General features: G+C 35.9%; 1 protein-coding gene across 1 annotated transcript in view; it reads right to left on the minus strand.

Annotated features, from left to right (window-relative positions):
* Window positions 1-3,537: 3,537 nt before the first annotated feature.
* The window catches only part of ACADM (acyl-CoA dehydrogenase medium chain), a 33,488-nt gene continuing 24,525 nt past the window's right edge, over window positions 3,538-12,500 (minus strand). The window contains exons 9-12 of the mRNA XM_078451780.2: window positions 10,850-10,990; window positions 10,175-10,270; window positions 6,069-6,317; window positions 3,538-4,345 (exon numbers count right to left, since the gene is read on the minus strand). Coding sequence (XP_078307906.1) covers window positions 4,274-4,345; window positions 6,069-6,317; window positions 10,175-10,270; window positions 10,850-10,990 — 558 coding nt within the window. The 3' untranslated portion in view covers window positions 3,538-4,273. The remainder of the gene's footprint in view (window positions 4,346-6,068; window positions 6,318-10,174; window positions 10,271-10,849; window positions 10,991-12,500) is intronic.

Consider the following 12,500-nt stretch of genomic DNA (forward strand, 5'->3'; position numbering starts at 1 on the left):
TCTAGCCTTGAGATCGCAAATTATAGAGGCTTTTAAAAGTCTGAGTGTCCCTATGAAAACTTTCAGACAGAAGTTAATTCTGCAGCTTTGGTAATTGTTCAGCACAGTATGTCTTTGGATTTACAAAGTAAATTCAAGGAGGCCTACATGGTTCATTAACACTATGGCAGTAATCAGGCCAAACCTAATGAAACCTGCCTTTTTAGAACAAAATAATCTTGGCAGGTTATTTATGATCACAAGGAAGAAACTGTCAAGAAACACTGTGAAAAACTTGGAAATGGGTAAAAGGAATTACTGAGTGTCCATTTAGTGGAGTGGTAGGTTTTATCTAATGGATTCTGAGGGTAGTATCTGAAGTGCTATGTATCTATAATTGTCTTCCTATTGACTAGTCTGTTTTACCATTCTGTAAACTCAAAAAAAGTTAAATTATAGAAAATGGATAGTAATGTAAATGAACTACAGTTGATTTCTGCTCAGTGGAAAAGATGACCCCTTTAGATTTTATTGCCCTATAAGATATTAAACAGTTTTATATCTATTAGCAAATTTTAAGCATTTCTAATTGCCTATATGTTTGTTTTTCAAATTCTCCCTTATGCCAGTTTAAAAAAATTTTTTAATGCTTATTCATTTATTTAGAGAGGGAGAGAGACAGAGTGCAAACAAGGAGGGGCAGAGAGAAGGTAAGAGATAACCCCAAGCAGGCTCCAGTGCTGTTAGCACAGAGCCCCATGCAGGGCTTGATCTCACTAACTGTGAGATCATGACTTGAGCCAAAATCAAGAGTAGGACGCTTAACCCACTGAGCCTCCCAGGTGCCCCATCCCTTATGACAGTTTTAATACCTCATTAATTCCCTCATTCATTAATGAGTTAAATGAAATTTTTAACATTTTTTAAGTGTTTCCTGTAGGATTTGATTTTTTTTTTTTTTTAGTGTTTATTTATTTATTTTGAGATAGCATGAGCAGGGGAGAGGCAGAGAGAGAGGGATAGAGAGAATCCCAAGCAGGCTCCATACTTAGCACAGAGCCTGATGTGGGGCTTGATCTCACAACTGTGAGATCATGACCTGAGCCAAAATCAAAAACTGGACACTTATGTAGTATTTAATGTTGTCTCCAAAGACCTTTTGTAGTACTTGATCATGGGTAATACATTAAAATAAGTGGATGTCATTCTAAAAGCCATATAAGTAGCCATTTTTTAAACCCAGAGAAGGCTTGGTATAATCTCCTCTCCCTTTATGCAAATTGATGACTATGGCACATTCCTTATTCATTAAAATTGCCAGAAATATACCAGCTCTGCTACAAAACTATGCCTTTTCCAGAAACCATCAATTCAGAGATATAGGCAACTAACAATCATGTTTATGGTCTATGATTCTTCCTACCCTCCTGGCTGTAATGGCCCTAGCCAGTCAGCTTATATAAGTGGTAGGAAATCTAACATATATAAATATTAGGTCTTGTTCTATTTTAGGATTGAAGAAACAGAGAAAGCTAGGCTACAGAACGAGAAAAAAATGAAATGTGACAGAAGTAGAGTTGAAAGGTAGAAAAATATTATTGCATGGATTTCTAAAGTTATTTGGCTTCTAGACCCTTTCTAAAACTCACTTCATTCCTGCCCTTTTGATCCATGAGGCACTTCAATGTACTTAAAATACATTTGTTCATTTTTTAAAGTAGGTTCCATGCCCAATGTGGGGCTTGAACTCAGGAGCCTGAAATCAAGAATCAAATGCTCTACCAACTGAGCCAGCCAGGTGCCCCTGTTCACTTTTTTCTTAAAGTCGTTTAAGTTCATTTGTGTTACTAGTGACTAAAAAGTCTTAATTGATAGTTATATAATGGCTTAATATTTATAATCAAGGGTACATTAACATTATCATCATATGGCTTTGGAATACATTTATAGGTCTAGAAGCTTTATGTTTAGAATTGGTAGGTAAGTTTTTGGACTTATGTATTATAAATTCAAATCTGCATTTGGAATATATTCTATTTAACTTATAATTTCTTTGTAATACTCAGGAAGTCTCTAAATCTCCTTACCAATCTCTGTCATTGAAGTACAATTTCATAACTGAGCATGAAAAAAGCAGTCTTTTAAATATTTTTTGTAAAAGATTAGATTTTTATTTTTATAATTAAGTGGCAACAGAAGAATGTGTTTGGTTTCTGCCCTCAGTCCCTGGCTCTGAACTCCTAAAACTCTTTGAATTTGCTGAGTATCTGTTGTTATTCATGACAAACACAAAAGATGGTATCTGAGTTTATGCTAATGAGGTGACTTCAGGTGGGGCCCCTAGATGGGAATTTAGGATGGGGCTGATCACCAGAAAGATTAAGCAATCAGATGATTGTATTACGGATTGAATTGTGTTCCCACAAAATTCAACAGTTGGAAGCCCTAACCTTTCCCCATGTGATTGTATTTGGATGTGGGCTGTGAGACAAGTGATTAAGGTCAAATGAGGTCATAAAGGTAGGGCCCTAATCTAATAAGACTTGTGTCCTTATTTGAAGAGAAAAACACCAGAGCCTTCTCTCTCCTCATGCATGTGCACAGAGGAGGCCGTGTGAGAACACAGTGAGAAGGTGGCACTCGACAAGCCAGGAAGAGATCTCACCAGAAACCAACCCAGATGGCACCTTGATCTTGGACTTGTAGCCTCCAGAACTGTAAGAAACTAAAGTTCTGTTGTGTAAGCCACCCAGCCTGCAACATTTTGTTCTGGCAGCCCTAGCCACTAATACAGGTGGGAACTTTCAGCCCCACCCTTGACCTAAGGGGAGGAGATAAGGGCTAAAGATTTTCCATAAAAACTCTAGAACAAGAGATCTATGAGTTTATAGGTTGGAGAACTGAGGTACTAGGAGGGTGGTGCAACGGGAGAAGGTATGAAAGCTCTGTGTCTCCCCTTATAGCTCGCCCTATACATCTGTCTCTTATGCTTGACTGTTCCTCAGTTGTATCCTTTATAATAGTGTTTTTCCTGAGTACTGTGTGCCATTCTAGCAAATTATTGAATCTAAGGGTGGATCATGGGATCCATTTGTATCCAAATTACATTTGTATCCAAATTACAAAGAAGTGTGGATAGCCTAGGGACCCAGGATGTGTGACTGGTGTCTGAAGTGAGTATGGGACTGAGCCCTTAAACCTGTGAAATCTTGACAGTAACTCTTCACAGTTAGTGTAAGAATAGGATTGAATTATAGGATGCCCAATTGGTGCAGAATCAGAAAATCAGAAGTGGTGTTAGAAACTCCAATTAATATAACATATTTTAGCAGCATTTGATGTTTAATATTACAAAGAAATATTAAATTCACAAACTTTCGTTCTTACATGATTTTATAATTTTTGAAATATCTAATAATATAATTTAGTGAAAAATGGGTAGGTAACTTCATGCAGTTCATAATCAAAGCATGACTTTTTTTCATCACAGTAAATAAATCATAAATTCACTTTTATATGAAGTAAATAAACTTCCAGGAAAGAATACAGAGACACTAATAAGCACTGAACAATTTTATTTCTTTTCATAATGCACACACATGAAATAAGATTATGTACAACAGACCAAAGGCTACTCAGATATCAAGAATCATAAAAATATTTTAAGGCAAATTTTATTGATTTATTTTTAAATAAGGCCAAGTGACATGTAGGCTCAGAATTAAACAAGATTCCAATAACTTCTGGTCATTGTATGATGAGAGAATAAGAACATCAAATTTTTGACTATTACTATACAAAACTGAAAACAAATACTTTCCAAATTGTAGCAAAATAAACTCCTCCAGTAGAATACCATGAAGTCTACAAAGTCACCAGTAAGTTATTTGATGGCATCCAAATCCTACAATTCTTTCTCAATGTAAATTTTGGAACATTCTGAATATTTTTATAAGCCTACTTTTCAAAAATGTAATTGGAAAAATATTGAAATCCAAAAAATTTCTGTTACTTTAAGTGGTTAGAATAACAAAACAAATGTACTTTTCTAGGTTAATGTAATTCAAGTACAGTGGTATATGGATAACACATAATTTTAGTGAAACCAAACCTGTTTGAGAAAAAACAAGTCATTTAAACAAAAGCGGAAAGCTAGTATTAGAATCAGTAGTATGGGTTCAGTGTAAGAGCAATTATTTTAAAATTTTACCAGAAATATCATAAAGCCCTTTATCTTAAATAGTAGATTATGTTCTAATTACTCAACAATTAATCATGTTTTATAGCAATCTCTTTAATTTTTATACTTGCCAATGTGTTCGCGGGCTATAATAAGTCTTTGAATCTGTGCTGTACCTTCATAAATCTGCAAGAAAAAAATAGATGTACATGAAATATCTTCAATACGTGAATAATTTACTCAATATTTTCAACAGTAGTATAAGCTTCATTGTAACATCAAATTGAATGAAACCATATAAAGGGTCTGTAGTCTATAGTGATTCCAAAACCCGATTCTGTGAAACCCATGAAAATACATAATTCTCTAAAATAAAGATTAGTTAAATTATAAAAAGTCATTTACCAAAATTTTGGGAGTGTTAAAAAAATTAAAGGATATCAACATTTCAAAAAGTTTGGGAAACCTAAAAGTTAAACGTTGCAAAAATATTTATTCAACTTTTCTGAATTGTTTTTAGCCAGTTGTCCCCTTCAGTCATTTTCCATTTTTACTCTTCTACCTGATTTTCTCTTTTGCTGCCTAAGGAACAGAGTTGCTAAAGAAAAAGATGCTGGGAACATTTGGCTTTAACTGAGACAATCCTAGTAGCCAGCCCTTACTTCTAGTTTAAACCCTAGCAAATTTGTTACAGTTCATCTTCTCAGATGAACTTCTAATAAGTGACTGATAACAGTAATAATTATAGGCTTCAGGAGAGGGACAGTTTCACAAGATAAACCTGTAACTTTGTATAAGGCACAAATTCTGGTCCTCAGTTTTTCATGTCTAAATTCAGAGGCTGCAATGTCTATTTCCTTCTTACTCTAACATTCTAGGATTCTACCTCCAGATTTCAAATGACTGGATTTGCCAAATAACTGGTTGTGGATAGAGGGAAGCAAGGGAAGGGATACTGAGGACGATGGGTTAAAATTACTTAAGCGACATGTGGAGAACATGTGCATTTATATTTTATTTACCAAATTATCCCTATCTCTAAGTTTTTCTAACCACTACATCACTGTCTCTCCATGTTGTTTTCCTCCCAAATATGGTTTTAATCAATTCAATAGTTGTCAAGCAAGATTCAAAATAAAATAATTTATTATTATTTTTTTATTTGAGAGAGACAGAGAGAGAGAGCACACGAGCCAGGGAGAGGGTCAGAGGGAGAGAGAAAGAATCTCAAGCAGGCTCACGCTGAGCATGGTTCTGATCCCACGACCCTGGGATCTTGACCTGAGCTGAAATCAAGAATTGAACATTCAATCAACTGAGTGAGCCACCCAAACACCTCTAAAATAATTTTTTTTAATTATATGCATATTTCTGGGAGAGCAAAGAGTAGACTACGATTAGCTAGGATGTTAAGAATCAAAGATGCCTGACCCTGGGGCGCCTGGGTGGCGCAGTTGGTTAAGCGTCCGACTTCAGCCAGGTCACGATCTCGCGGTCCGTGAGTTCGAGCCCCGCGTCAGGCTCTGGGCTGATGGCTCGGAGCCTGGAGCCTGTTTCCGATTCTGTGTCTCCCTCTCTCTCTGCCCCTCCCCCGTTCATGCTCTGTCTCTCTCTGTCCCAAAAATAAAAAATAAAAAACGTTGAAAAAAAAAAAAAAAAAAAAAAAAAAAAGATGCCTGACCCAGACATAAATGTACTTGTCTGTACCATTCACTTTGTTACTTTGTTCTCTCTTAAGGCATATACCTAAAAGTAACATTCTTCTGTGTTAATTAGTTTTAAAAACTTCAGCTTACAGCCATGTATGATAGTTTATTTTATTAATGGCACAAAATCCTAAATTAGAAATCTGCTCTGTCATCTATGAATATTATTTTACCTAAAAACAACAAATCATTTTTGACCTTACCTGATAGATCTTGGCATCCCTCATTAGTTTTTCTACAGGATATTCTGTATTAAATCCATTGCCCCCAAAAATCTGCACAGCATCAGTAGCTAACTGATTTGCAACATCTCCAGCAAATGCCTTTGCTATAGAGGCATAGTAAGTATTTCGGCGACCAGAATCAACCTCCCAAGCTGCTCTCTGGTAACTCAATCTTGCTAGTTCAGCTTTCATTGCCATTTCAGCCAGCAAAAATGATATTCCTTGGTGCTAGAATTAAACAGAAAAAAAGTTTAAGGGTATCTGTTAACTAAAAAATCTTTTTTTTAATGTTAATATATTTCTGAGAGAGAGCTTGAGCACTCAAGAGGGTGAGGGGCAGGCGGGGGGGGTGGGGGGGTGGGGGTGGGGGTGGGGGGTGGGGGGGGGGAGGGCGGGTAGTGGGGAAAGGATCCGAAGCAGGCTTTTCATGGATAGCAGCAAGCCCCATGCAGGGCTTACATTCCAGAAAGGTGAGATCATGACCTGAGCAGAAGTTGGATGCTCCACCTACTGAGACACCCGGGCACCCCACTAAAAAAACTTTTTAAACATTCTTCTCCTGGAACTTTTTTTTTTATTTTAACTTTAAAACTAATATTAGACTTAAAAAATTACACTCTGCCTCCTCTAATGGTAACATATTACCTAACCATAATGTAATGATCAACCATTAATATTACTAGGATATTAACTAGGATATTAACCATTAATATTACTAGGGTATTATCAACTAAACTCTAAACTTTGTTCAAATTTGGCCAAGTTTTCCACCAATGTCCTTTTTTTTTTTTTTTTTTTTTTTTTGTTCAAGGATCCCATCCAAGATTTCAACTGTTATTTCTTCTTAGTCTCCCCAAGCTGTTAGGATTCTTTAATTTTTCCTTGTCTTTCATGACCTTGGCACTGCTAAAGAACACTGAGTGGTTGTTTTTTTGTAGAATGTCCCTCAACTTGGGGTTGTTTGATGTTTTCTCAGAGCTGGAATGAAGTTATGCATTTTTGCAAAATACCACGAAAATTATATGTATCCTTTTGGGTATCTGCTGGGACTTTTTTTTTTTTTTAATGTATCTATGTATGTATTTTTAAGTAAACTCTATACCCAACATGGGACTTGAACTCACAACCCTGAGATCAAGAGTCACATGCTCTACCGATTGAGCCAGCCACGTGCCCCTGCTGGGACTTTTCAAAGAACATTATTATAGATACAGTGAAAAATAATGTGGCAGTGTATCAGATGCTGACAGAGGAAAGTAAGTGCCATGACAAAGACAAATAAAAGATGCTTCTTATTCTCCCTCTAGTAGAGGTTCATAATCAAAGAGGAGACCTAAGACAAGTACCTTCAATAAGACAGTAAGTGTCCTATGAGTTGTATGGCCACAATGGTATAGGATAGAAATACATCACCATGTATTGATTAGTAAAAATTTCAAACATACTGTATGGTTGAAGCTTTTGAAAAATAAATTCATAGAAACAAAGAATATACAGCAAGGTGGTCACTGTAATTATCTCTGGACAATGGGATCATGGAGCAATTTTATTACTCAATTTTACACACACTGTATAACATAAATTATTCCACACTGAACATGGAATAGAACATATGCTTTAAAATAATACATATTAAAAGAAGGCTTATAGGCATTCAGAAACAAAAATACTAAAATGATTAAGAAGACGCTTTCTGTAGTAGGCAACATCAAAATGGGTTTTGAAGACCAAGAGGTTATAAAAACCATACAACTTATAGACTGTGTACAGACTAATATGAACCAAAGGTCACAACATACAAAAAACTAAGCTGTTCAATTTCTTATATTTACTGTATTAAAACACACACACACACACACTACTTTAGAATGTGACAAGCTGCTTGAGATTAGCATGGTAATTGAGTCTTAAGAGGAGACAATTATTAATGTAAATAATTCATATGTGGAACAAGGAGAGTAATATCCTCCCTTACCTGCCTGATTGTGCCCATTCTTCTAAGCCAATGATTCTTTCAAGTTGTTTTGTTTTTAGTTTTTACTGTTTTTTGAATAGGTAATCCATCCACCAGTTTGAATTTTAACCTTTCTTCCTTCTATCATCCTGTCCTCCCCAACCCCATTTAATTCCCCTTCCTAGAGGTAAACAGATGAACTGTTTTCATCTTCTCAGAGATATTATATACACAGATAAGCATATACATCCATAGTCTCTCCCGTTTTTACACATATACTTGCCTGCTATGTTGATGGTTCTTCATTTTGCTTTTTTAAAATTTTTTATTTTTTAATTATTTTTTATTAAAAAAAATTTTTTTTAATGTTTATTTGTGAGAGAGAGACAGACAGATAGAGACAGAGTGTGAGTGGGGAGAGGGACAGACAGAGAGGGAGACACAGGATCTGAAGCAGGGTCCAGGCTCTGAGCTGTCAGCACAGAGCCCAACTCAGAACTCGAACTCATGAACCGTGAGATTATGACCTGAGCCAAAGTCAGACCTTATTCGACTGAGCCACCCAGACGCCCCTTGCTTTTCTTATCAATAAATCTGAGTGCTTTCTATATTAATACATAAAGAGCTTCTTTATCCTTTTTTATAGCTTCAAAGTATTCCACTGTATGGATGATCAACATCTTGGTTGTTTCTATATTTGGCTGTTTCTACAAAATGCTGAAATGAATAAGCTATAGGTATGTTATACTGTCCATATGGAGTATATCTGAAAGATACCTATCTTATGAAATAGAGTTGTAGGATAACCACTGTACTGTGGGCCCAAAATTAGGTAATTTTGATATATATTGCAAAAATATGGTTCATAAAAGTTACACCAAATTATATTTCCACTGGCCATATATAGAAACACTTATTTCACCACAGCCTTGGCAACCTGGCGTAAGAAGCACATTCTTCTCTTGTGAGATTCTGATGAAAAAATCCCAATGAGTCTCATTCAGTTTCTTTTCAGCCTATGCTTTGAGAAACCGTTCTAAATACAACTCAGAATCCCTGTAATGTGTCTGGCCCACCCACAACAGTCTCTCCTCTTGGTTTCTCTAACCCTGTCCATAGCTTTCATTTAGAGATTTAATCTTATATTGCTCTGTATTATTTCTTAATACTTGTTTTAAGATATGTATCATATCTCCAATCTCCAAAGTCTCTGAGCACAGAGACTATGTCAAACTTCTTTTCTTTCACAGAAATAGCACATGTAGTGTGCAAAAGAACACACTCTTTAAGTGACTACTTGGGTTCAAATCTTGTTTCCATTATATATGAGGTTGGATGTAATGTTTATACATGTGGTAAATGGGACTAAAAGTCCTCACTCCACAGTACTGTGAAGATTAGATGAGTTAATACATGTAAAACCCTTAGAATAGTGCTTGGAACAGAGAAAGCATCCAGTTATTAGTATTTTAATATAGTAGGTGTTCAATTACTATTTGTTGAATGCATGAAATAGAAGTTCATAGTGGAAATATATCCTAAGTACTAGCAGTATAAGGGTTACCAAAACAAATCCATAGCCTGTGTGGAGCTCACATTCAAGTGAGTTAGGAGAAATAATAAACAAACACATACATGATATAATGTCGAGTGGTGTTAAGAACTATGAAAAAAAAACCAAACAAGTGGGATTAGTATATAGAACGTTGGAGATACTATTTTTCATTGAGTGACTAGGGTAGATTCTCTAGTGAAATGAGTGAGGAAGTAGATTTTGGGGGGGGGGGGGGGGGGGGGAAGAGTAAAATTAAATACAAGCAAAAGGCCAGTGTGGTTGATAGAAGCCCATTGTAAGGACTCTGGATTTTAATTTCAGTGTGATTTGAACTCAGATTTTTATCTGAGTGTGAAAATTACCTCTAAAGGTGCCTGGGTGGCTCATTGGGTTAAGCTCAGGTCACGATCTCGTGGGTTTGAGCCACACGGTGGGCTCTGTGCTGACAGCTGGGAACCTGGAGCCTGCTTCAGATTCTGTGTCTCCCTCTCTCTCGGCCCCTCCCCCACTCACACTCTGTCTCTCTCTCAGAAATAAATTAAAAAAAAAAAATTAAAATTAAAAAATAAAAATTACCTCTACAAGCAGCTTTCCAAAAGTTTTCCTCTCCAAGGCATACTTGGTAGCTTCATCCAAAGCCCTTTGTGCTAGTCCCACAGCACCAGCTGCTACCTGTTGGTTTAATATTTTACGAAGCAAAAATTCACGTTGTCTTTACAACACAGTACAACGGCCATTTGCGTAAATTCTAAGTGAAGGATTATACAAAGAGAAAATGACTATACATTCAGGCCACAAAAGAAGGGATGGGGGAGAACAAGCATTTAAATTTATATTGTATAAATTAAAGGCATTAGTGAGGCACAAGACCATACCCTAGAGACAAGTCATTTCTTCTGTTTAACAAGGGAAAGCTTCTTAGGGGAAATATTCCTACTGAGTAAGGGAAAAGGAAATGAGCACCTATTAGCAGGAATGATTAAGTATGGACTGCCTGTCTGTAAATCTAGCAGTGACTACAATAATCTTGTATTTGCTAAAATAACAGGTGGCAAGACAGTTGAAGAATTCTAAAAAATAAAGAAAAATGACAGTATCTCTCCATCCTTAATAAAAGAAGTAGATATTTAAAAAGAAATACACACCAGATATGCCATGTATAAATAAAACTACTGAATGTAATGAATAAAAGAAGATCCTAAAAAAAAAAAAAGATCCTATAAAGATTATCAGGTCATTGATATTACTTACTGGTGGTCTGGTTTTATCAAAAGCTCCCATTGCAATTTTAAAACCAGCTCCCTCACCAATTAAAACATTTTCTTTAGGCACTTTCACATCTTCAAAGACAATTCCTCTTGTATCTGAACATCGCTGACCCATATTTAATTCCTAATGAGGAAAATAATGTATGTTAAGGAACACTTTTTGAGCTAGCATGAATTTTTGCTTTAACCTGTTTTAGGATTTTCTGCAATTATCTAAAACGGGTTGACAAACAATGGTTTACGCCTGTTTTGTAAAGAAAGCTTTATTGGAAGAGTCAATACCTATTTGTTTACGTATAATCTATGGCTACTTTCTTGATACAGCAGAATTGAGTAGCTAGGAAACAGACCTTGTGGCTCTCAAAGTCTAAAATATTTATAATCTGGATCTTTTTTTACTTTTATTTTTTGAGAGAGAGAGAGCATGAATGGGGAGGGGCAGAGAGAGAGGGAGACACAGAATCTGAAGCAGGATCCAGGCTCTGAGCTGTCAGTACAGATGAACTGTGAGATCATGACCTGAGCCGAAATTGGAAGCTTAGCTGACTGAGCCACCCAGGCGCTTCTATAATATGGATCTTTATAAAAAGTTTGTCAACCCCTAGTCTAAAACAGTTGTTCCCCAAACTTTGAAACCAACAATACTCTAAAGGTCTACATGTACATATTACCTTACAAAGACAAGTTTTATCATGTTTGAAGGCTATCTTTTTTACCATGAATGTCAGCAAAAGCATTTAGCAAACATAATCTGATTTGGGATGTTTAACTTCAGCTTAATAGAGCTAGCAAGCAAAGTAATGTACCAACTTGTTCTTAAAATTAGGTTTACTGAAGTAGAATTTACATACCGGAAAATTCACCCTCTTTAAAATTTCTAACAATTTTGACAAATGCATTATGTGGAACCACTACCACAGTCAAGACAGACTATTTAAGCACCCCCAAAAATTCCCTTGTGCTCCTTTTTAGTCAATACCCTTACTTTCACCCAATCTGAAGCAACCAGTGATCTGATTTCTGTCCATATAAGTTTTCCTTTTCCAGAATATCATATAAGTAGAATAATAATGAGTAATAAGTGCCTTCTAGGCCTGACTTTTCACTTAGCAGAGTGCTTATGAGATCCATCCATATTGCTTCTGCTCAGTAATTTATTTCTTTTACTGCTGAGTAGTATTCCACTATATGGATGGATCACATATCCATTATCTGTTCACCAGATGGACATTCCCCTTCTATTCCAGTTTTTAGCAATTATATAAAGTTGCTACAAACATTTGTGTATAGGCCTTTGTTTTCATTTCTCTTGGATAAATACCTAAGAGTGCTGGGTATGTGGTAAATGAATATTTAACTTTATAAGAAACTACCCAAGTAGCTATATTCCCTCAATTTTTTACTTCAAAAAATTTCAAACCAACAGAAGGCCTATGGGAGTAGTATAACAAATACCTATGTACCCTTTATCTCACCCATTAACATTTTGTCACATTTGCTTTGTTTCTGTGTTTTGTGTGTGTAACTATTGGCATTATTTGCTGAATAGCTGAGAGGGAGTTGCAGATATTGTGACTCTTCTCCTTAAGGAAAAAACATTTTAATCTAATTTTTAATAAGCAGTAATAGAAGCA

The sequence above is a fragment of the Panthera onca genome, chromosome C1, assembly GCF_046562875.1.
Source record: "Panthera onca isolate mPanOnc1 chromosome C1, mPanOnc1 haplotype 2, whole genome shotgun sequence".
NCBI lineage: Eukaryota > Metazoa > Chordata > Mammalia > Carnivora > Felidae > Panthera > Panthera onca.